The sequence below is a fragment of the Helicoverpa armigera genome, chromosome 1, assembly GCF_030705265.1.
Source record: "Helicoverpa armigera isolate CAAS_96S chromosome 1, ASM3070526v1, whole genome shotgun sequence".
Lineage (NCBI taxonomy): Eukaryota > Metazoa > Arthropoda > Insecta > Lepidoptera > Noctuidae > Helicoverpa > Helicoverpa armigera.
Window position 1 is genome coordinate 7,198,476 of NC_087120.1, and position 26,513 is coordinate 7,224,988.

General features: G+C 36.2%; 1 protein-coding gene across 4 annotated transcripts in view; it reads left to right on the forward strand.

Annotated features, from left to right (window-relative positions):
* Positions 1-743: 743 nt before the first annotated feature.
* LOC110374492 (JNK-interacting protein 3) overlaps positions 744-26,513 on the forward strand; it is a 36,885-nt gene continuing 11,115 nt past the window's right edge. Inside the window, exons 1-16 of one of the 4 annotated variants that reach the window (XM_049848331.2) lie at positions 744-1,486; positions 4,358-4,513; positions 8,724-8,868; positions 11,755-11,942; positions 13,550-13,700; positions 14,896-14,931; positions 16,783-16,800; positions 17,310-17,527; positions 18,042-18,170; positions 18,617-18,744; positions 22,177-22,342; positions 23,851-23,999; positions 24,298-24,449; positions 24,971-25,125; positions 25,570-25,722; positions 26,252-26,359. In XM_049848331.2, the coding sequence (XP_049704288.2) occupies positions 1,181-1,486; positions 4,358-4,513; positions 8,724-8,868; positions 11,755-11,942; positions 13,550-13,700; positions 14,896-14,931; positions 16,783-16,800; positions 17,310-17,527; positions 18,042-18,170; positions 18,617-18,744; positions 22,177-22,342; positions 23,851-23,999; positions 24,298-24,449; positions 24,971-25,125; positions 25,570-25,722; positions 26,252-26,359 (2,358 nt within the window). In that variant the 5' untranslated portion in view covers positions 744-1,180. The remainder of the gene's footprint in view (positions 1,487-4,357; positions 4,514-8,723; positions 8,869-11,754; positions 11,943-13,549; positions 13,701-14,895; positions 14,932-16,782; positions 16,801-17,309; positions 17,528-18,041; positions 18,171-18,616; positions 18,745-22,176; positions 22,343-23,850; positions 24,000-24,297; positions 24,450-24,970; positions 25,126-25,569; positions 25,723-26,251; positions 26,360-26,513) is intronic. The other 3 variants (XM_049848212.2, XM_049848143.2, XM_049848274.2) reach the window with 3 other exon arrangements.

A 26,513-nucleotide genomic window follows, 5' to 3' on the forward strand; every position in this document is an offset into this window, starting at 1 on the left:
CATGCCCCTTATTTTTGAAAGAATATTTTTAATTCTTTGCAATGGCTGACTATGCATGAATGGATCATTGAATTAATAAAAATAATAATACCTACCCAAAAATTAACAATAATAGGCAGCTGTGTTCCTGAGAAGATTGTTAATTGCCACCTCTTCTTTCCAGCCATAATACTAAGAGGTGTTTTAAGGGCACAGTCTCGTCGTAATAATTCAAAAGTGAAAAGTAAAGTCTTTTTATGTCTTGTAGTCATTTTGGTATATAATTTATTACATAAGTAACTAAACTAGGTCGTTGAATTGTATCAGCCAACGACCCTAACCAATTAATGCATAAGAAATAACATTATTCAGCAACCAGTACAACTAGGTAGTAGGTAATAATTCAGTTCGCGAAATAATTTGTTGCTGTCGGTGTTGTAGTAGTTACACAATCCTAGTTAGTGCGTAATACGAATCAACGCAACTTATCAGGTAAGTGTTTTTTTAATACTCCGTAATTCCTATGGTTTTTAAAAAATAGAATAAGACCCAGAAATCTAATTGTATATTTAACGTCAAGAATTTAATGCTGTCGCTTTACTTAAGTAATTTAGAGTTTCTGTATTTTTCATGTAAATATTAAAGAAAATATTAAACAGGAAGGACTAACTTTGTGTTTTACTTCCTGTTCGAATAGGTAAAAACATATTTCTTCGTAATGTTACGCTTTGATTGAACTCCGTCTACGGTACAGTCAGTCAGTGACACTATTTTGAATAGGTCCCTTCCAGTCACACATCCGGAAACGATGTAGGGCTACCAAACTACGAACAGTTGATATCATCGACAACATCCATCGCCAACTTTTTTTTTTCTCCAGTCACCAAAAAGACCTCAATCAGACAAGACATGGTGTGATTAAAAATCTATTTTCTCTTCCTACGTATTTACGCAGTCTAAAGACTGTAGAACTTTAGTGTCCTTATTTGTTTATAGAAAAGAAGTACAATGTAATACGTGTGTTTGTAATGTAAAATATTGGCCTTATGGAGCAATTTTCTAAAGTCACTGATCGATCGCGTCATCAAATAATATTATCCACTACATAATCATGTTTGAAGAAATTCTTAATTAGAAGCTCTTGCGTAGAGGCAGATAAAGTGTTTTCGTTCTTCTTAACTTACTACAATTTGTTTCCAAAATGTACGAGGATTCTTCGGAGACGATATATGGGACCCATGAAGACTCCCACGTTGTGATGTCGGAGAAGGTCCAGTCTCTGGCAGGAAGCATATACCAGGAGTTCGAACGTATGATAGCGCGGTACGACGAGGATGTAGTGAAGACGCTAATGCCGCTGCTGGTGAACGTGCTCGAGTGCTTGGACTCCGCCTACCAGACGAACCAGGAACACGAAGTGGAGCTGGAGCTGCTGCGAGAAGACAATGAGCAGCTGGTCACGCAATACGAGCGCGAGAAGGCGGCGAGGAAGCACGCAGAGCAGAAGGTGAGTCAACAAAACAATTCCTAAAGAAGGGGCCTTGACTGTCTTCCTTTGTTTTGCATCACAAGGCTGTCTTAGAACGTATTAGTAGTTTACTTAACTCAGTATTAAATGCACGCATATTTTCGTAGTTTACTTTGTTAGTATAGTTGAGAGTTGCTCAAGACTTGTGCTTGATATTGGTGGAATGTGCCATCCATTCTGTTATCTGCATCCCAAGGTAAACAAGATGAAGTGGTGTTGAGCTTGCACAATATACAAGTAGGCATCTGGTAATTATATAAAGCTTCATAATGAGTTAAACCAGAGGGCTGACTTATTTATTGATGCACAATTTATTGTAGTGTTCTTTGAAACAATAATGACTTTCAAGCTATGTAAATAGTCTGTTTATTTATGATTTATAATGAGTTTATTATGTTCTATATTAATGCATACTAAAATGCTTAGACTTCAAAATGAGAAAGAAGATAATTTGAAGCCTGAGCTAACTTTTTCAAGAAACATTGGTTCAAATGTGTTTTATAGCTGGAGATTGTAGATCTTTGTGAATGAAAATCAAAAACCATCATTTGTAGCTACTGAACTATTGCAATATTTATGGGTAACTGTCCATTTACTTTACAAAAAATATTGAACGTTTTCTCATACTCAGTGATCAAAACTTTATTCAAACTGCAAGAAGTGCAGCCATTGACATAATAATAAAATATAGTACAAAGATGACATTGGACGGAGTACAATATTCACGGGTAGCATCTTTGTATTATTAGTACAATATAGAATATTCTGAACAATTCTTAACAAAAGTCTAACCTATCTCTATTGTTAAATGAAACACATTTAGATTTAAAAGCCAACATATGTATTGGTAACCTTGAACGATATATGATCTTAGTTGATGCAATAAAAATAGAAACTTAATACATTGAGAATATTTTTTACACAATAACATTTATATACAAAGATTTTTTTGTCTTTCTTTAAACTTGCAGTGCTTCCCCTCTTTGTACTAATGAGTTCAGCAGTGTGCTGATATAAAAGCCCATATCTAAGTGTTTTCTTACATCTGCACACATTGACAATAATTATGTTTACTTTTTTTGCCCGTCACTTTAAATGATGGTTCGGCTGTAGTTCTTTTTTTAAATCATGTTACTTCAGGAGCTCATCTTGTATATCTGACAACAATAGACATGACAAAGTCAATATATTTTCCAATTATTTAACAAGTTGTCTATTCTTCATCATGATCATCATTACCAAAGGTCTTGTCTTTATATATGCTTTAACCGAGACGGTGATAATGTGTTTTCATTATCATGTTAGCAAGTTTTATTACACACAAAATACATAAAGGTAATGTACAAAGGCACGCTTAATCACCAGAGTTGCTCTATCTTCTGCTCATCCTAGGGCAGGAGTCTAAATTAATTAACTTCAGTATTTGTCATAATCATGTATATGTTATATCATACAAATGTAGGAATGTTTTACTTTTTCTGTAGTCCTCAGATTTGCAGGAACTATTGTTATTTTTTATTTATTAGTGCTTTTTTAGTAAAGGAAATAAAGCATTATTTAAAATTCAATTTATAATATGTAGTGCTTAATTTTCCTGTGAATGACGTATTATAGGTATTAACTAAAAATAAACATATGGGCTTCATATCCTACCAATATTGCAAAAATTGACTTCCTTGTATTTACTTACTCATTTCAAACCCTTGGTGCACCTATGTTTCTATTTTTTCAATTACTTGTATGATACTTGCAACTTAACTAATTTTACGGAAACAAAAAGATTTAATATGGCCCCCACAGGGCACTAAGAAGAACTGCAGAAAAAACATGTTTTTGAATACATGTTGTTAAATAATGATAAAATTATTTAATTTACATAGTGACTCATCATATCCTGCAGTATTCCAAACATTGCCTTCCTTGTATTTACTGACTGATTTCAAACCCTTGGTGCACCTATGTTTATATTTTTTCAATTAGTTGTATGATACTTGCAACTCAACTAATTTTACGGAAACAAAAAGATTTAATATGGCCCCCACAGGGCACTAAGAAGAACTGCAGAAAAAAACATGTTTTTGAATACATGTTGTTAAATAATGATAAAATTATCTAATTTACATAGTGAGTCATAACTCTCACTAAAACAGTGGTTATGATGTCATCTGCCACAATAAGGAGAAATGTAATATGTAGTTGCCTATTAGGTAACTTACATAAACAAAGATAATGTTCCTAAGTTTAAATTATGTCAACGGATCAAATAATTGTATGAGTTTATTGCAGAAAGCTTTTAGTTAGTGCTAGTATTATCTTTTGAATCACAACTTATTTCGTAATCACTAATGAAATGTTATTGAAATCAGTTGCATGCTCCGGGAGCAGTTTGGTTATGCGGAAATTGGTCTTAATTAATTTATTTGTGCGATTTTAGCTCACATCTTTCGAAATGAATCATATAATTACACCTTCATTCAAACAATATCTAGAATATTAACTTCAAAGTTATTTGGCATTTACTTGAATGTAGAAACCTGTGCAATAAAATGTTGATTTCTTAACTTTGAATTGTTGGTAACTTTGTAATGTCAAGATATTTTAGTCTGTTACTGGAATACTTAATAATGTTGGTTACATTTTTAGATTTCAAAGTGAAACTTGTTTGTGCGAGTTAACCTGCAATTTTTTGTAAAATTATATTTTGTATGTTTATTAAAATTTGCTGTATTATACCGGTAATAATTGATGGTTGTTTGAGTTTTATACCCACAGCAATGTATGATTATACTAAATCTATAACCGTGTGTCTTTAAACATTGATCTGGTTTTAACCGGTACTTTTGTCAACAGTTGCTCGAGGCGGAAGATCACTTCGAAGGCGAGAGGAAAGAACTAACAGGTAGACTGGAGGCCCTAGACAGCATTGTCAGAATGCTGGAACTCAAGCATAAGAACTCTTTGGATCACGCCAGCAGGCTGGAAGAACGGGAAAATGAATTGAAAAAGGTAAGTTAGTAGGCATAAATGTACTACTGCATTAAAAGGGAGGTAAAGAATAACAATGCACAATAATGTTAGCATAGTTGAACTGACAGGGCCAGTGTTAGCCGGTGGTATTTGAAGGAATTACTGTTTACTTGCACTGCAGAGACCAAAAACTTTTTGTGTTTATAAATCTGACACTCTTCTACTACTGTGTTTCACTTAAATGCGAGAGAGAATCATTATTGTCATTATATTCATAAGGCAATTAAAAAAAATGGACTGTCAAAAATTGTATTGTAATGTTATAATCAAAGCATGACAATACCAAGGTCATACGTAGGTATGGCTTACTTCCAACGATGATAACGCTATACAGATAATGACTAAAAATTATGATTGTAATTGGTGATACCTTCAAGGTAGAGGTAGCGAATAATCAAGACAAGGATGTATGCTTTGGTCATACTGCAAGACTGTATTCAGTAACCACAACAAGTTAATTTCTATACTGCTTTCGCGTTCTGACGAGTTCCCAGACAGTTTAAATTTTTCCCTGCGACGCATCTGTTTTAGATTAATGAAATATACACCAAAAAAATATAAAGAAAAATACGTTGGTTGTTGATTCCTTGTACTGCACAGAATTTTGCCTCAATCGTCGATCCCTTAGATAGAACTGATAATATTCAGTTATCTAGTAACATCAACAGACAATATTTTAAAGTACATAAATGCATTTTTCTTCAAAGTTATTTTAGTAATTTTGTTCCCTTAGCTGTCTACGAGCACTGTGTATCTTACAAATTCACGAGGCTGCACATAGAATATCGAGTTGTCTGTGCCAATATGTACTTGTTACGCTAACTTGACGACCGCCACGAACATTGCATTGTTATAATAAGGTACAATATGCGGTACAGCACACAAAACCTTAAACGTTAAAAAACTAGAGCTTGATTTCCGCTCTTTAAATCGACTGTCTATGATAGAGCCTATATCATAGAGGATTGTTGATTTATTTTTATTTATTAAAGAGGTTGCGTCGCTTAGTTAAGATTTTTATTCGATTATTAAAAATTAATTGAACGAAATATTAAAACAGTGATCTCACAATAATAACCATTCATCATGATTGTTGATCTAGAATTGTAGAGTACTTGTCCTTAGATGTTTAATTCCGCTACCATCGTTGTTCATATAAACCAAGGAAGTTAGCAATTTGATCGACGGTTGTTTCTTGATCTGACTGCTTAAAATAGCTTTACCTGCATACGGTACTGAGGTTCGTCAGATGTCATGACGAATAGACATTCTAGGCATTCACAGGGATTGTGCAGTAAACTGACCCCAAATTGAAAAGCGCGATGAATATAAAAAAATAGTTAATTTCTTTTGTTTTGGAGATCAACGGAGTTTTTATAGTTGTATTCAGTTCGATTAGTCTCTCGTTGGTATTTGTTCTTTCTCATTTTCTGTCGTTCTTCATTGTTGTATAATTTGGTAAAGTGGGAATTTGTAAGTGTGCTGAAGACAATTATACCCAAAACAAAAATGTGAAAGACTGCCAAGTTCGATGAAATGGGAATACTTCGCCTATAAAAGAAGTGAGATCTGAATAAGTACCAAGTTCCATACACATACCTTAGTTAAAAATAGTTACTTTTTAATGATGTTACTTGGCAAGTTTTAATAGAAAATTAAATACTTGATTCATTGCGTTTAGTAGGTTTATAACAAGGTGTGTGAAAACTTGCCAAGTAACATCATTAAAAAGTAACTATTTTTAACTAAGGTATGTGTATGGAACTTGGTACTTATTCAGATCTCACTTCTTTTATAGGCGAAGTATTCCCATTTCATCGAACTTGGCAGTCTTTCACATTTTTGTTTTGGGTGGGATTTCATTTATTTTTGTAAGGTTGTTTATTTTATTGTTTTCTTATTATTAAGTTTTGAATATGCACTATGCTTCTTACAAAGAAATAAACTAGATTAACTAAATGGCCTAGATTTACCAACTGACTGACATGACATGTTATTATACAATGTGTCCCGGGGATAAGTGACCGCCCGAAATTTTTTGAATATTTGTACAAAATTAAGGATAATTTCATTTATATTTTTGAAAAAAATCATAAAAAAAATTTTATTGTCAGGCCTGTTAATAACAGGCTTTGCTCTTTTTTTTCAAATTTCAACTGACTGTATTTTTGCATTTGTTTGAAATAGCAGCAAACATTGCTGTGAGCTTTTGTAGGAAATATCATGTAGTTTATTAATAAATTAAAAGAAAGTGATATTAAGGGGGCATTTATTGGACTTATTTTGAAAAAACTGAAAAAAAGGCGTTATTTTCTTTGAATTTTTATTTTTTTCTAATAAATGTTTTATTACATTTTGTTATGTTTGATAATTTTAATTGATAAACTATGATGTCGGCTAGTCAATAAAGAAAAAGAATTTAAAAGATGTAAAACTTAGGAAATATCTTAAAAAAACTGCAGCACGTCACAGTATTTACTAAAAATCATAAAAAAAAACCAAAGGCGGTAAGTCCCAAATATAAAGGAAATTATCCTTAATTTTGTACAAATATTCAAAAAATTTCGGGCGGTCACTTATCCCCGGGACACATTGTATATTATGTTCGTGGATCAAAGTTACACATTCGTTATTTTCGAAAGTGACTCACACTTGGCCGTTTTCAGATTTTTACTTTACTTTGACTAAATACAAACCTTTGTAACGAATTTCAGATCGGTACGACCATTCGAAGATATATTATATAAATATACATAAATTTAGTTCGTTTTAGTTCCTTAGGGGTATAAATACCTTCATTATTTTGAAACCGACTCACACTTGGCCATTTTCAGATTTTTTCCTTTACCTTGACATAAAGACCTACCTCCATGCCAAATTTCAAGTCAATACGACCATTGGAAGTGGTCTAGGTTTTTGATGAGTGAGTCAGTCAGTCAGTCAGTGAGTGTATAGTAAAAATAGCGATTTTCTGACGTCAATATCTCAAGACCTACAATAGGTATATTAATGAAATTTTGTATTTTAGATAAGTGAGGGGGTCTCAACAGATACTAGAAATTTGATATGCGTAAATAAAATAGATTTTGAGTTATAGGGGGGTCGAATTTGGCCCGAAATGGTTCGTGTAATATAACCCACGGCCGGTGTGTCGCTTTTTTTGCTCGAACTTGGCGGACACACTGCCGTGTGTCTAGATATATTGTGAGTACCATTATTGATAGGATGGGAAACTACGGAACCCTACACTGAGTCTGAGCATTGCTCGACACAGTCTTGGCCGGTTTTTTATGTATGTTTTTGGTGGAATATTTATTTCCATGACTGCCAATCGATTGACACATGAAACTTCGACACATTTTATGAGATAGAGGGAAAAAGTAATACGTTGGCAAACAATTTAATCCTCTTGTGCTAATCCAATAACGATTACTACCATTTTTTTATCGTAGGAATAGTACAGGTTACTTGAAAACTAGGTCACATTTCAGAGGGTGCTTGCCCTATTTCACAAATGATATTTTAATGAGGTTCAGGTTATGCACGCTTTCAATTAAAATTTTAAAGGACTTTCCTCATAAGCATTTGAATCTCAGATAATTGTCACCTTCTTTATCTAACGCAAAAGTTTATCTACTATTACGTACTAGAAGAAATCGACTCCGTAATTTAAATTTGTATGAAATCGAATTGAAAAGAAATCGTATTACTTAATTGACCCCTCGAACCAGTGTAACAAGATATGATAGGATGCTATTTAGCTCGATACCGTATGTTGTTCTATTCAATTGGCTCGTCAAAAGGCAAATTGAATTGTATCAATAGTTCTCAATGTGGTTACGATCGATATTGGTATTATGGAACAATTCGCACGTTAATTTATTATAACCTTATGAAAGAACGATCACTTCAGCACGTGGCTCACTTTAATTTTAGGAGATAAATATTATAATTGATTTGGACCAGTTTGAAACATATGTCAAGGAGTATAGTGTCTTATTTAGTTTAGAGTTAAATTTGTTATTGAGCAAATGATAATGATTATGGCTGTGTGATTCGAAAGAACACGCATGACAATGAACGTCCTCTCGCATACATCTCATTTATTTCAATTTCTCGACTTCAAAAACTAAAGAGCCTCGTAAAATATGCGTTTCTAGTCTCACGAGTTCATGTAAATTGTCCGCAGGAATATTCGAAGCTTCACGAGCGCTACAATGAGCTGTTCAAGACCCATGTCGACTACATGGAACGAACCAAACTCCTGATGAGCACAGCCAGCGACCGGGGAGAGGTCCGCGGAAGACTTGGCCTCAACCCTATGAGATCTAGTGGTGAGTTACCTTTTTGAGCTAAGGGTACATCTTAACGGTGCAAGTAGCTTGCGCATGTTCACTTTAAAAACGTGCGGGTAAAGCAAAATACCCACCCGCGTGCTCTTGTCCCTTGCGCATGTTAACTTGTTCCAGCTACATGCACCGTGTAGACACACCCTAAGTCTACGATAGAACTCCAACACTTACCCGCTTAACGCTGTGAAGGCTCTAAGCGTTGTAAACTTTGACAGTTTGTCTTTGATTCTACTAAAGTTACCAAACTTCGTACCAATAAGTGTGAATGTAAGCATTTAACACCTAGATCGAATTATGAAACTCTTTAACTTATTTGCATTCCATAAATAAATACATAAATTCAAGAATGGATTTTTGCCATTTATTTTACTATTTTACATGCTACTGAATGATCTACTTAATAGATTAACCTCTCCCGCATTCCACACATCGCACAGATCTATCCGGGAAAGCGATTGGTCAATTAGGTTTAAATATCGAGCGTTCATCGTGGCATCTGTTTGCACTGTCCATTAGTACGAATGGGTATTTACAATCCACAGAAATATTCAACGTGCTAGCTTGTTAGCCCTAATGGTTTTATATCGGAATACGTTGAATTTATAATGTGCTATCGCTCAATGAAAGCCTTGAAGTCTTAATTTTATTTTCTACTTTATATATTGGTTCTGAAGTTTTTCAAGTAAGTTTTTATTTCTGATTTTGTTTGTTAAGTAAGCATTTCATCACAAATACAATTATTTTAACTCCGAATGTATCTATTTAGCAACCTGATATTATCATAACAAATTACACAATGTTGTTACTGAAACCTTAGTAGTGCTCGTCACTGAAACAAACATTAGAACCGATTTCAAATTTTTTGTGAGAATCTTCCGCCTCGAACATGGAGCCACGCCGTGAAAAAGAAAATAGGTTAAAAAATCTTAGCATTCAGTAGTGTCACTTCACTGACGGTTCACTATAAATTCTAATTAGACCCGTTCACGGTTTCCAGAACTGGCTTCACAAAACGCAAAGGTCAGCGTCAGAATTAAACCGTACTGTGGTTTGAATGCAGATTTAATTTAGACTGAAAACTAGTCCAGGTCAATGGTTGTAAATGCACGAGCCCCTTTTACATAAAAGTATTGATCGGCTCATTATTGATGCACGTAGATATTGTATTGGTCTCTATATCTGCTAGATATTAAAAAACCAAGGGGTACTGGGTTGCCCGGGTAACTAGGTTGAGGAGGTCAGATAGAGCAGTCGGTCCTTGTAAAACACTGGTACTCCTACATCCGGTTAGACGGGAAGCCGACCCCAATATAGTTAGAAAAAGGCTCGGAAGAAGAAGATATTTGCTAGATATGATTTTAAAACGTATGAAACTGCGGTTTTAATTACACTGAAACCGAATGTAACGTAGAATTTAGTATAGCTTTGATAAGTGAAAATGCTTTTGGATCTCAAGTATTTCAGAAATATTGATTTGTTCTAGTATCAAATATAAATAAAATGTTCGTGTAACTGGCAGGCAATTAGCTGCTTGGTTACCTACCGCGGCTTAACTTTTATTAACGTAGGCCAGTTGCATCAAGTGTCTCGTCTGATGTCTTCATACAAACATCAGTAAAATGACGACATATAGTTATTCAACCTTATTACAGGAGAAAATAATCACAAATGATGAAAACTATTTTCGTAAGAGCGACTGCCACGTGGCATATGTGTTTCATTAGGTGAAGCCCGACATTATGCCCAATGTCACGCCTTTTATATGAAGAGCTATATTAGGTGTAGGATTAGTAGGTGTAAGAGTATTCTACACAATCGTTTTCAAGTTTTTTTTTGTAACACTGGATAATAAACGCATTTCTTTCAACACACTAGCTCATAAAATATCTCACAACGCAACACTCGAATACCGGTATTAATGAAGTCGGTTTAAAAATACTGAATAGGCCGAATTCCGACATATATTCGTACGATCTCTTTATTAAGCGTGAGTTTATACTAAACTAGCCGTTTTCCCGCGGTTTTACCCGCGTCCCGTGGTGACTACTGCCCGTACCGGGATAAAATATAACCTATGTTACTCGTGGATAATGTAGCTTTCGAATGGTGAAAGAATTTAAAAAAACGGTCCAGTAGTTTTTGAGCCTATTCATTACAACCAAACAAACAAACAAACAAAGTTTTCCTCTTTATAATATTAGTATAGACTATAACTTTGCAAGATTTATTTTTCTTGGGGTTCTTGGACGTTCTGTATATTAAAACTTTACCCAAGATAGACGTTTAGTAATTCAATAACCGAGAGCGTTTCTTAAATATACTAACATGCCCCAAGTCGTCTCAGTAGTTTTTGCTCTCAGAATACAAGAACTCGTATTAAACCTTACGATTTTTTACCATAGTTGAACGGCCACCGATGTTTTGGCCGCAAAAAATGTTAATGAGCAATTGATTTAGGTGTTGGACTATATGTAACTATTAAGTGGACCAGTCGCCCTTGAATATCTGTTGTAATACGGAATGTGGACCTGTCGTCACTTCCATAGCTTTTATGTCTTTAAAATCACTGAAATATCTTCTTTGGTAATGACATAATTTTAATATGCATTATGTAACTCGAACAAAATACGTCAGAAATAAAGCTTTTCTCATACCTACACACATGTTTATGCAAATAAGTGGGAATGGTTTTTAACCTTTATAAAAGGTTGCGCAATACTGCACAATTTTATTCTGACCAAATTACTGATGAATTAAATACTATGTCGGGATCGATGTTAGCCTCAGCTAAAACGGCTGAAACTTATTTTTCTACATGTTTTTTGTATTGTTTCAATTTGTAATATGATGTTGATAATCTCGCTCCAGGCCCCATATCGTTTGGCTTCGCATCGTTGGAGAGCTCTATGCACAATGTGGAGCAGACAGAGAGCATGCCGGGTAGCCCCGTCAGCTTGTCTTCGTCTCCGCCGTCGCCACCGACTGGCTCCGACTTGGCAGCCGTGAGGACAGTAGAGTGCGCGCACCAGACTGACCCAATCACGCAACAGAGTCAGGTACGAGTAACCTGTACCTTTACCTTTTTGTAACAGCACTTGATTGGTCGTGTTATCAATTTTATTAAAAAGCGCTATCATCGGAGATCGGACGCATAGAATGGTGGAGGTTTTTAACGGAAACAATTTTCATAAAGTGACTGCGTCATTACTCATAACACTGGCTTTAGGCATCGTTCACACCAAACGTATTGTCCGCCGCTGACTGTGAGCGCGCGTTACGCAGTTTATTGCTTTTCCATATATATTGAAATTGTCGTTCACACCGAACCGACTATAGGCTGTTACGTCGTCTGTTGTAGCTGACTCTCAGTAGCCGATTATTTTACTACGCGACTATGCACGGCGGACGCGGATTGGCTACGCGGACGCAGTTGCCGAATAGCGCCGCTCCGCCGCGTACGCACCGCCGCTCCGCCGCGTCCGCACCGCCGCGCAGTGATGCCAGAGCTCTTTTATGTGTAGAATAGTCGGCCGCTCAGCGTACGCATCTAGTGTGAACCTACACGAGCGTGTTCTTTTGTTCACACATGTAGCGCATCGTACGCTATAGCCTATTGTCGGCTTGGTGAGTACGCGTACTGCAGATTGAGTCGACGTTCACACTGAGGCCGACTGTGAGTATACTCACAGTCAGCGGCGGACAATACGTTTGGTGTGAACAATCCCTTAGTAATGTAGTTCTTGACCAATCTTAACAGATTAACATTTTGAAACGAATATGTCGTAACAGATCTTTGCTTACAACAAAGATAACCTTGTTGAGTTGTAAATAAACACAGCATATATTTTGCGCGATCGAATTTATTACAGCTAAGTACCTACACTACATATTTACAAAACTATTTAGTGGCTACTTTATAATAATTGCCAACACCAGGGAACACATGAGAATCTTCCAATAGAGTTTCACATTGATGGCAGAGTTGCAGCCGTCTACATTACATTCGCAGACGTATGAATAGTGTACGTTATTGAATTTTGACTGCATGCAGTTGAGCGGTTCGGTGTACACGTACGCACATTCTCTTATTATAATCACTTCTTGGGCAGGCGTAAAGTGATTTATCTGAGACAGTGTCCGACACACTGGCTTGCCTTTAGAAACTTCATCGCAGTCCTTCAAATAAGCCTTGTTCAAGTTATAACCAAAACATCCACGGTTGTTTGTGGACGAGCACTGATAACATTTTATGCACGCCACTTCGCACATCATGGAAAGCAGTATAATCAGTAGTTTAATTGCACTTGAAAAACATTTCATTTTATAAAAAATACTGTGACAGCACTTTGATTGTCTCGAGCGTTGACGTTTCCATATTCAAAATTTGTAAACGGCCAGTACATTTTATTTGACGTTTTGAACGAGGCTGTATTACTATTTTGGTGGCATTGGCAGACACATAAATCAGTTTCGTGATCGTAATGACTTCAACACGTATTCAGTTGATATTGCAATATTAATTAATGGCTTCGTAAGTTAGTGATTACATAGTGAACTGAACAGCATTTAATACGCTTTGTGCTAAGCTATTTTATGTACGTATAAATGTGCTGCTACTAATTAACTTAGCTATCACTTTAATCGCTGTTATCTGTTTTTTAAGGCAACATCGCCAGTGGCGCCCCCTAACGCTCCCAACACTGGGAAATCGCAGACAAAGAGCGAAAAACGAAGCGGCAACACGTTGTATCAAGAGCTGGCATTCCAGGATGTTGACCCGGGCATTGCTGAAGGCGAAGATGCTGACATTACAGGTAACTTTAGCTAAACAACTACTAACCTCCCCACTCAGAGACATTTAATGATTACTTAAGTCTTAGTGACGGAATGTCATACGTATCCTTCACTAAGGAATGGCTTAAGTAACCATTAAATGTCTCTGAGTGGGGAGGTAAATCATACTTTGATCCCTAACAAGTTACGTAGGGTGAGTGCTAGCTAGCATGTGGTCGATTTTATAAATCATTTTTAAATGTAATTTTATTTTATGACAATATTGCGTATTGCATACTGCATTATACTCACTGTACTTTGTTGAAAGGTTCTTTTAACCTACAGACAGACATGTGTTGCTGGGGAGTTTGTTGCGCCACTTCTTCTTCCCAGCAAAAACACATAGGAAGTGGTGAAGGGTGGGCGTTTTGGGGACTGTCTTATGTAATTTTTTAACGACCTCGATGGCGCAATGGTCACCATGCCGGACTGCCGATCCTGAGGTCCCGGGTTCGATTCCCGGTTCGGTCGACATGTGTGTGATGAGCATGTTTGTTGGCCGTGGTCTGGGTGTTACAATATGTATTTATCAATATGTATATATGTAGCTATATGTAGTTTATCAGTTGTGTTAGCACCCATAACACAAGTTAACTAATAACTTACCATGGGGCTAACCGACCGTGTGTGAAAATGTGTCCAGGCATTATTTATGTCCAGACATTATTTATTATTCTAACCTGATAGAAGACACACAAGCTAATCTTTTTGAAGGATCTTATTTCTGCAAATACTAAGTAGTACAAAGATACTTTATTTGTATAAACATGGGTGTAGTATTATTTTAATAACATACTCGTAACCTGATAATATGCCGCCAAATGGGGTAGCTAGTTACGGAAATCTAGATTTTGGAGGTTAAAAAGGTGGATCGAAACTTTTTTATACACCTTCGTCTTTTTACTTGAAACCTATTTAAAGGCAGCTAAGAAATTACTCAATCTGTTGATGATTTGTCTGAGGGCATGACACTTAGTTACTATGGGCCTTACTACAAAAACTTTAAACCCTGTTTTACACTTGTCTAATAAAATTTTGGCTGCAAAATGAACCATATGTCAACGTCATAATTTGACATTTTTTTAGACAAGGCGTAAACTGACGTTTAAAAGTTTTTGTGGTAAGACGGTATGTGTTGATTGTTTATATGTGTTAACCATGAGCTTTCTCTAACAGGCAGTTGGGTTCATCCCGGAGAGTATGCATCTTCTGGTAAGTGCTACTGCTTTGCAATCGTTGTATACTAATAGACTCGTTTCGACAAACTTTCTATGTTATCGTAACGTTTAATTTGTAGATACTTTAGTTATAAAGTGTATCTTAGAAATAAATTATTTTCCAAGATATGTAGTAGATACTTGAGGTAAAAAGGAAGGAGTTTTTTTTGGAATTTGTAAACCGACCTGACATTCAGTCTACTTTAGTTCTTGTATAAGCATTTCACAATTTAAATGATCAAAATGTTACGCAAAACTTAAAAAGTTTGTCTCATTAAATGGTGGCTGGAAATAACTAAGCACCTTTTATTTATTTCAAGTAGCTTGAAATATGCTTTTTAGTACACTCTAATAAAAATAATATATTGCTCTACTATCTACTTTATATTGAAGTAACCAGTATGTTTCAATTCACAGCTGACTTATTTTTTTTAATTAAACTATGTTGTTAATTTTAATTGTTTCTAATAAACAGCCTGCTTTATTCAGTTGCAGTTACCCTATCTGGTTTTAAGTTGTAAATATTTATTATAAATATACAATATTTCATCGATTCATTTAGATATTTATTGATTTTCGGTTTACTTGTCAATTTCGGTTTAACATTTATTTTATTGAAGTATTTATTGTACGTAGCCTATTGTATTTTTATGAGATTAGTGCACACTTTTGCCACTATGAAAAAGCAGATCTCTTAATATGCACTAAACTGGATAAATGTCGGAGCACAAACTTGCTCATTTGTTACTATTATTTATATTGCTGTTTTTTTTTAAATATAGGGACTTTCATGGATCATCAATACATTCGATAGCTAAATATTTTCAATATTCGTCGTTCGACTGTCTGCGACGCTTTAATTATTGTCGATCTGCTGTAGACTTTAGTACACAATAATGTGTATTATTTACTATATTTATGTTTCTGAAGTTATTTTCTGAGAAAATATTTACATCGTTTATAGTGGTTAAAGTACAATCTCATAAAAATACGTATATATCAGTAACATATCGTATACAGACACACAACGCCACTTAGTATCTCTATGTATGAAAAAACAAGGTATCGCTCATTTTATGTAGTAGAATTTATGTTCTTATGTTCCAAGCAAGTTAGCACATTTATATGTTGCAATATCAGACGATTTCAGTATTGATTGCTTTTACTGTTGCAAACGCCCAGTTTCTAGAAAACCCTCCATTTTAAATATTGTCCAATCTCAAGTGTCCACTCTGTTCAGCTGTATTTATAAATATGTCAGTGCGTTCATCTCATGAAGCCATTTAAATATCACCCTATAAGAAAATATTAAAATTGTCAACTGTTCCCTGATTGATTTTCTAGAAACCCGGTAAACAATAATTTGAAAATAATTGCAGCTCAATAATTAAGCAAAGATTTTATTATGTTAATGCTAGTATTGTCGAGCATCTATGTACCATTGTTATAGTAAACATATGCTTTACAATACTGAATGTCATCTAATCTTCCAAGGACATGGCCTTAACGATAACGGTTTCAGGTTTATTTCCGCTTTTCTTGGTCACTTTACTCAAAAGCTATCCTGCATGAATGAAATCTTTGCAATACCTATTAAATATTAATGTGTTAGTTGTGTCTTAGAACATAGAAGAGCTGACAGAAACATAATCTTTCGCTCGTAAACTTTATTTATTGTAGAATGAAATACGCAATGAATTATTGCGATTTTATGTCTACTTAAAGTGGCGTCGTGTGTGAGCATTTAACTAGTATTGGACATTAATAACTTTTCATAAAATACTAATAACTGTACGTTCTATTTCCATGCGTTCTAACAAAATGTTGCATCAACGCATGATTGCAGTTAACGACAATTATTTCGGTAAGTAATTTATAGACTACTGATTGAATTTTCGCTACCATTAAACGTAGTAACAAAAAAATAGCAGCCCAAAAATATTTAGTGAATCACGACCGTCTCACACACTGCGTCGCATATCGTTGCAATTTGTATGCCACTTATAGTCGTTTAATTAATGTTAGTACATAGTGTTTCATTTCTGTTGACGCGATCAAATTGTTGTTGCTAACGCATGCGGCGAAGTGTGTGACGGGCCTAACGATCACTTGCGATTTCCTAAGCGCAAGATGCAAGTAAGTGAAATAAAAGATTCCTACAATTCTTCAATCTTGCTCGACTTCAATCTATGAACATATATATACCTTCTAATCATGAAATTAAATGCTTTGAAATTCTGTCTTCATATTCCTTCTACTCTACCAACTCAGAAAGATTTTGATTCAAGGAGACTTGATTAGAGAAATCACTTTTAACGTTTCCGGCACTCGCATATTATTTTGCCCAATACTCACAAATATTTCACCTACCAGGAATGGGCAAGGAAGTGGAGAATCTTATTCTGGAGAATAACGAGCTGTTAGCCACGAAGAACGCATTGAACGTTGTGAAAGATGACCTGATAGTGAAGGTGGACGAAATGACTGGCGAGCTGGAGATCCTCAGAGAAGAGGTGGCCAACCTCAGTTCCGCGAGGGAGAAGCTACGTGACCGTGTCACTGAGCTCGAGGAAGAAGTCAGGCATTTGAAGGTAGGTTGGCTTTCAATTGCAGGACCAGTTTATCATCATGCATAGTCTTTCCCCAACTAAGGTGGGGTCGGCTTCCAGTCTAATTGGACTGCAACTAAGAACTGTAGCTAAGAACCAGTGATTTACAAAGAGCGACTGACTATCTGACCTCCTTACCCAAGCAACCCAATTGGCTTCTGACCCATAACGACTGCTAAAGATGTTCAAATGACAGCGGGGATCCATCAGTTTATTAGACAAGGTAATGCTTGAAGGTAATGAATGAAGATATAGGTATTGAGTCTTGCTTAAGGGTTACGTGCCGGCACGGAAATAAAGCGGGTTACAATTTTGATCTGTATAGGTTTGAGGCCTTCTATAAAGCCTCCATATAAAGCGGTTAATCCAGTTTACCACTGATGACAATCAAGATATTATATTAACTCTTTTCTTTGGTATCACGTATTGGGGTTATTTCCAGAGTTCCCAATAGATAATAAGTGTGATGTTTAGTTTTTGCGTGGCCATGCGACAGGAGACGGTGAGCACGAACGCGGGCGGTGGCGACAACAACGAGGATGAGGCCGACGTCCCGATGGCACAGCGTCGACGCTTCACGCGCGTCGAAATGGCCAGAGTGCTCATGGAACGCAACCAGTATAAGGTAATATTATTTATTCCTTAGGTACTAGCTAATCCCGCGAACTTCATATCGTACCTTCTCTGGATCTGTACAAACGTTGTAAAACCAAAATAAGCTAAATCGGCCCAGTCATTCTCGTGGTTTAGCCAGACTAACGAACAGCAATGTAAAAGTGAGCTTAACCCAGAATTGAGTTCTCTTACAGCCGACCATAAAGCTTCTCTTTTCTTTTTTGAATAAGGAAGTATATAATTTACTTTTTAAATATAAGAAGGCTAATATTGTGGCGAGATTCTGCACATCTCTGTAGCAGTTCTGGAAGATTAGTCTTCCACTACTGAACTAGTAGGCCAAACAACTTAGTACAGCAGTGTCCCAAACATTTTGTCATCTGTGATTCAAAATAAGCAATAAGCATAAAAGTAATTTGATATTTTTACTTAAACTTGTGTAATACGTTATGACAGGAACGTTTCATGGAGCTGCAAGATGCGGTCCGTTGGACGGAGATGGTGCGCGCGAGCCGCGTAGACTCGACTACCATGGATAAGAAGAACAAACAGAGCATATGGAAGCTTTTTAGTAATCTCTTCAGGTAATTATAATGGCCCGTCGATATCTGATACGTAGGTGATGCTTCTAGAATGTTCGCAGAGACTCTAGGCTTTTGTTTGAAGACTTAGGGCTTTCTATCGAGGAGGCTGTCTGACCCCTTTTGACCTTTGTTATTCTAAAACAAACAGTCAACATACTTCATTATATACCTGCGACTCCAAGTAAAAAACAAAAATCTGCAACATCAGAAATATTCAAGAACGTTGAGAAAAGATGTCTTTACAATATTGAGACATTATAAATGACCCTTTAGGCTTCTGCATATCGTGGATTTGAAGATTATTCACCTCGCCCCTATTCTAACCTGACCTCTCGTACATGGAATCTACGCATCATTATTTTAGTACTCTATTTGAGTAGCTTGTATACCAAATGTCATCTCAATCGGTTTTGCTCTTTTACCGTGTTTGCCCAAAGACAAACAAAATGTATACCATAACCGTTATTATACTTTCAAAAACCTTCATTACGGCGGATGCCAATTACCTATCCATCTGTTGTTTTGCTTGATATCTTAGGTATCTGTGGTTATTCAGCTTTATTTCATATTTTTATTTATTGCATTGTTATTCATCCACTTGCTAAGAAGATCATTGTCATTATGTATGTACAGAAGACGTGTCTGATCTGTATTTTGTCTTTGATAATATTGCTGAGCGCTTGCGTTTATATTTGTGTTCAAATATGTATTTGAGATTAGCACCCATTCTTTCTCTGTGTGAGAAGAGGCCTGTGCCAGGCCTCCGTCACTCCATGTACTTGCGCGCTATAAGTGCCTACCGCCCAGCCGAGCGGTCTCGGTCCGCCGGCGGATCAAATTCAGTTGCGGTTTTCACAAGCGAAGCGCGCGCACGCCGTTCAATTTTTAACCGACTTCTAATAGTGCTGTTCGTTCGTACGCGCATTACGATGCCGTGTGGTGCCTTATGTGCTGTAACTTTAAAGATTTTTTTTATTTTACCTACACATTGATGTATATAATTATGTTTTATCTAGGTTTCTTCTACAGTCAGCACCAATAGGTATATAAAACAAAACAAACTTACAAAAATAATAAAACAAACTTTAAAAAAAGAGAACCGACTTCAAAACACTAAACCGTAAGAAATAATTTATTTTTTGATGTCGGTGCTTTTTCGATTCGTAATTACCAGCACCAACATAATTACCAGCTGTTAGCACCAACATAAAAAAAAACCAAATTATTTCTTACGGGTTTGTGCCTTATTTGAAGTCGGTTCTCTTTTTTATGGCTTTTTTTTTTCATTTCTAGTGAACATCTCCGAAGATCATCATCAAACTAAGAAGTATTATACTTATTTTAAAACGTTCTCCTAAATGTAACAAATCCTTTTCTGAAAATCGCATCGATATCGGTTTAGCCAAACGCGAGATTATCGCGCACAAACATACATACCTACAAACCATACAAGTCAAACTTCTCAGTTTGGCCTGTACCTATGTCTAATCACCTCCTTTTTTTTAAGTTGGTTAAATATTCTATAAATGATAAAATTTTTAACTGCCACATAAAAGTCAGAACATATTCACAGTTCTCAATAACATAGATAAAAAGTTATGTTAATTTAATTTTACCGAAGAGGCAGCCCTGCGATAACTGTGGAATCGCGCGGTGCGAAGCAATCACTACTGTACGCTTGAGCATTTAGGCGCATTTTAGCATACAGTGGTTGTTGACGCGAAGGAGTAGGCAATTATCGTAATAGGTATTGGAAGTTTTCTACTGAGTGAAGTATCTGTAGTAATCTGTGCCTGTGCCCTGCAGTGTTACAACGAAATGACTGAAGCTGTTTATGTATTTGAAGATGACATAGAACAATCTTTCCTCGTTTTATAAAAGAAGCCAATGCGAATATTATGAACTGCAGTGCAATTCTGCGATTGCTTATATGATCTACCTAATATGTATTGTTATAAATTGCGTGAATCAAAAAGGAGCTCAAAGAGATATGACATAAATAAAATTAATTGTCATCTATATGGCACACTACCATAGATTCATCATAATCGGTTGTTATATTCTTAAAAAATTCCCTAACTTAAATGCACTAGCCGTTTGATTCTTTCCCTGATTTATTATAACCTGACATTTATATTTCTAAATTACAAAAAGTCCTATTAATTTTGTTTTTATTTGCTATGGCTATATTAATTGTTTAATTATGTTGCGAATGTATGTTTGCTGAGGCGAGTAGCTGGCTTTGCAATTACTGCTCCGTGGCCTTGTCGAGTTATGTTAGCTCTAGACTAGTTATAATTGTTTAATAAGTGATGAATATTTATCAACCTTGGCCCTATTAACCAGCATAAAAAACTGAAACTTCATTGAAATCGCATCGATAGCTACATAGAGAATCACGTATGTACACAGACTTACAGGCGTATATCTGTGTTAAAGAAATCAACTTAAAAAAGAAAATGCTTTACGCGCCACTTAAGACTACAACCTTGTCCTGGCTTGGCAATTGTTGCACAGCTAAAAATTAATACTCTTATGATGCGAATAAAATATGCAAACATACAAGTAGCCTTGTAAAGACTGTAAAAAGCGAGTTTATTGAAAAAAACTAAATATATACAATCCTATAAGTTTAAGCTGAGCATTGAAAAGTCGATTTGGTCCATTAAATAATACGACTTTAATGAATTCTGTACTTTATGCGCGTTCCGAACATTCAATGCGTACCCTTTAACTGTATCTTTCACCAGGCACCTACCATGTAATAATAATTATGACATTGGTTCGGAGTGCATTATCTATTTGTGCTACTCTCATAGACATGCTGTGCAGATCAAATTTTATTTACATGAATGTTCTTACGTTTCGCTAGAATATATGTCAATGTACGTGCCATCCATAGCTATGCATCTGCTTTGCACATGTTCTCATTACGATAAAAATCTTTGAGCAAGCAAAAATTTCGATAATACACTATTGTGTTACACTCCAAAAGTCTCGTGCTGAGTCACTGCCATTGAATCATCACCATCCTTGCTTTTAATGCTGATTGCGATCATTAATTAATTAGTTAATTTATTTAAAATAAATTTTAATGCGTCTTCAATTTCATTATTACAAGATAATATGTGTCAAAACGGCATCGTTAGCTAAAATAAATAAACAAATTACATTATCACAAATTAAGTTCATATACATCTTTCCTTTGTTTTATTATATTGCCGGCTGTTGCCTGCGGTTTCAGCCGCGTCCGTCGCATTTACCGTACCTGTACAAAATATAGTCTCGATATTACTCGGAGACAGTCAGTTAGAGTAAAAACAAAAACAATTTCCTTCTTCATTTTACAGACATAGATGACCACGTTCCTTTGTCTTCACTACTTCTATAGATGTGATCTTTCCTTTACATACAATGATCTAATCTTTCCAGTTCAAGTGAGCGTCCACAACGACCGCTGTCGACGCCTCACCTCCGCGCGGTTGCCGCTCCTCAACCATCTATGCGTCACTCGAGAACTCAGGCGGATTTCTTCGAGACTCAGCTGACCGACCACCATCATTCGAGGAGACATGAACGCAGCGAGCAGTTCCGACAGGTATGTTCTTTAGTGGGAATGAAGGATTATTGAATTTGTATGTTGGGATAATACTTAGCTTAAATTGTAATAAAAATAAAATATTAGAGGTGATAATAAGAGTACTTACTCGTAATAAAATAAGTAAAGGAATAATTTTTTGTATGCCTAAGTATTATTTCAACTTAATAGCATATAAATAGAATAAAATGAAAACCTTTCTGGTTATCTAGTGAATTTCCCAATGGCTTGGAAAGTGGTGGCCGTTGATGCCCTGTATAAATAAGCTACTCGTATTTTTTTTATTTTAAACTGTCATAAAACAATGGCTTCAGGCTTTATCTGAATTAAAGCAAATACCCTTGAAACAAAGAAGGCCTCTTGCTTATTTATACATACCTTGTATAAGCAAACTTACATCCCTATTTGGCTAAATCGTGTTATTTCTTAAGCTTTTTAAAAAGGCCGGTTTCCGAGCACCTTTGCCGGCCGGCGGTTTATTCGACAAAGATGCTCGCTCAGAAACCGGCCATAATTAATTTTGTATGTATGTGTATTTATTAATATCTAACTAAACTATTCCTGTCGCTTTACATTCTTTCTTTCATAATATTTGTATGTATTTAATAATAATTTGCACCCTAAATATAACTAGATACGTATTCGCTATACATATGCCGCCTCGTTTCTTCATTCGTACGATACCTTCTCTAAGAAGATTCGCTCTTCGATCGCCTTTTAGATATGACCAATATTAGGAATCACATACATTTCATCTAAAAATGTTTACTCCATTATACGCACTTTTAGTTGGGTTCTGAATGGTTTTGTAAAACATTTTTTAAAGCAGTCAATATCACGCAAAATGGCTTTTAATTCTCACAAAACTCTTTATCGGTACGCGGAGCTTTGCAATACCTAGTGAAGTTATTTACACTGATCACAGAAAACGACAAATATAAAACATTTATTAGCTAAAGTCTGCATTGAAAACTGAGTTTTTGCAACAAAAACATGATAAAATGAAAAAAAGAAGAAAGATGAAAATAAGCCAGTCGAGGCATAAAAATCAGTTCGCAACTCTCGCAGTAGAACAATCATTCGCGTACGCTGTAGCTCACTCATCACCACAGCTTCTGCTCCCCTGTCGAGATGCTTTTCACGTCATCCAGTGTACATCTCCCATAGACTTGTGTGTTCGTTTTCAATGTGCCATCTTTGGACCCAATGTTCTGTTTGTGTTTTATTTTCATTTCTTCCTCTCCCTGTACCTAATTTCCTTTCCTTTCTTTTGTTTTCAGCTGAATCAATGACGGCACAGTTTTCAACTTATTGAACAGTGCTAGTGACATTAAGTGATATTAGTTATAGGCATGTGTATAGTGTTTCGTATTTATAGTTACTTTATATGGTTTTAATCGCTAATTAAATATGTACGTTTATATTTGTGTTTGTTTTTCCCCGCTTCTCCTTGAGTTTTGTATGGGTGTTACGTTGATATCGTACACATTGCGTGTGTGTGCGTGTAGGTGCGGGCCCACGTCCGCAAAGAAGACGGGCGCACTCAGGCCTACGGGTGGAGTCTGCCCAGCAAGAGCGGCCAGGGACAAAAGGGCCCCAGTTCGGTCACGTCGCTTTCATCGGGCGGCGTCCCGGTACCCGTACCGGTGTTTTGCAGGTCAGTCGTAGTCTCAAAACGTTCATAGACATCAATTACAATAACAACATGGTCTCAATTATGATTATAATTTACTTATGTATTGTAAGTTGAAAGGCTGAGTCTGTGGTACTTACATACTTTTATGTATTGTAAGTTGAAAGGCTGAGTCTTTGGTCTACTTTTTCTTCTTTGTAGACGTCGTCTTGTGACGGACATACTTATGCTTCATACCAAGAATATTAACATATTAAAATGTAATAAATATTAGGATTACCTATTGTCCCATATTGCATTCTAAAAGTACTTTCAATTACAGACCTATAGCTGAAAACGAGCCCCGTATGACGCTGCTGTGTGCAGCCGCCGTCAATTTGAACGGAGGCCGCACCCCTGATGGTGGTTGTATGGTCGGAGAGAGTGTGTTCTATGCCAACCAGGACGACAAGACAGAGAACACCATGTCACTAGGTAAATATTTTAAATATTTCGTATTATTAGTGCAAGTCTTTCCATCCCCCAAGCCCCTTTCTCAACTATGTTGGGGTCGGCATCCAGTCTATCTGGATGTAGCTGAGAATAAAAACAGCAAAACAGTTCTGGCGAATGTCATAATTTAAAACATTTTAAGGATTAAACTAACGAGTATAAAAAAAAGTTTCTTTGGGAAAGTTATATGCGATCGTGACTGTTCAAGTATCGGTCACATTGTCATTGTACACGGAAGCTGTTGGTAAACATTTTAATAAAGAAAATAATCACTTGCTAAAGGAATTTAACTTCTGTGGTAACGAAAGCTATCAATCTAGCAATCTATCAATCAAGCTATCAATCTAGTAGTCAGTGTAAATGGTTAAGCTATTCCCCTCGCTTCTGTATAAAGTACTCTGAGCCACTGGATATAAAGTAATTTTACAAATTGGCCAACGGTTCCTGAAATTAATTCTTCAGCTCTATGACATAAGTGACTTATACAAATCTTTTATCCTTAGCGTACGAGATGAGCAAAGCTCAGTCGGTCCATTCTCCCGAAGTGGAACAAATAAACCAGCAGTTGCAGTCCACTCAGAACGTTGAATACACGGAAAAAAACTTATCATCCCTCGTCTGGATATGTTCCAGCAACCAGAATAAGGGCATTGTTATGGTAAGAAAGATCCTATTATGTTACTTCTACGAAGCCATCAGGCACACGATTGGTTTATAAGTTAAACCTGATATCTGTTACTTTAGAACTAAGAGTTACAATTAGTTTGCTAATTAAATATTTCTTAATCAGTCTAGAATCTTCACCTTAGTGAATCAAAACAACGCAGAATTATACTTTATTTATTTTGAATGTCCATTGGAGGTACATATCTTAAGCACGTGAGCTCAAAAAAGGACAATCAACAGCTACTAATCAGTAAATCACCTGCCCGTAATAATCCTCATTTTTGTACTTTATAACAAACCTATATGAATATGAAGCGAGAAGCCGAAAATCGATCTCAGTGACGTGCACTTGGAGAGGCCTATGTCCAACAGTGGACTGCGATCGGCTGATGATGATGATGATATGAATATGTCCTAAAATCGATATTAATTCCAGATTATCGATGCAAACAACCCAGCGGAGGTGATAGAGTCGTTCCCGGTGACAGACAAACATATTCTATGCGTGGCCTCTGTGCCGGGCGCCGTGGCTGAAGACTACAGAGAATATCAGGAGAGAATCGCCGGCGCCAGCGAGAAACGACACCCTGTATGTATTTATTTTTAATGTTTACTAGGTAACTGAAGTCAAATCAAAAAGTATGATTCAAAGTACTTTTGAACCGCCAAAGTGTATTGCCGTATCTTGATAAAACGCCTTTTTTCATCTAATGCCCTCCCCCGCTGTGGCTTAGCAGCGGTGAGGGAGAGTCAGACTTACTGACTAAAAATCCATCGTGTTCCTACGTAGGCCTTTTATGTACCAGGGCTTACGACCTTAATTAGAATTTTGGCTACCTGTGTTCCAAATTTGATTTGCGACAGACAGACAGGTTACTTTAGCATTTCGCTGAAAGTATTTTGTGTCTCATAAAGATGCTGCGCCTCTGTAAATAAACAACCCTATTTGAAGCAAAGAGTGTGTATATCTTAGTTTGATCTTTCTGTAAAAGTCATCATAGCTTTATGTTCAGCTTGCTGTTCTTAAGAAGATACAATATCGATTATCAACCTGTGTTATTGCTTAGTCACTGTTTCCCACATAACATGCCAATTATAAAAATGATCTTTTGTTGCAGTCGCTGTTCTGTGCCGGTAGAATAGACTCCGTGGATGTGACCTCGAAGAACAACGGTAGCGAAGAGAATGGTGATAAGGATGCCGTCGTCGTCGGCACCACGCGCTTGGTAAGTAAAATTATGTACCATCTGCCTAGCCTTTTCCTTGTAAGGGTTTTCTCTCAATATCATTGGATGCAGCCGGGTAACTACATTATTTAATCTCATTACTAATAAATATACCGCTTTATATATACTTGATCATAGCGTCTCGATGGTAGGA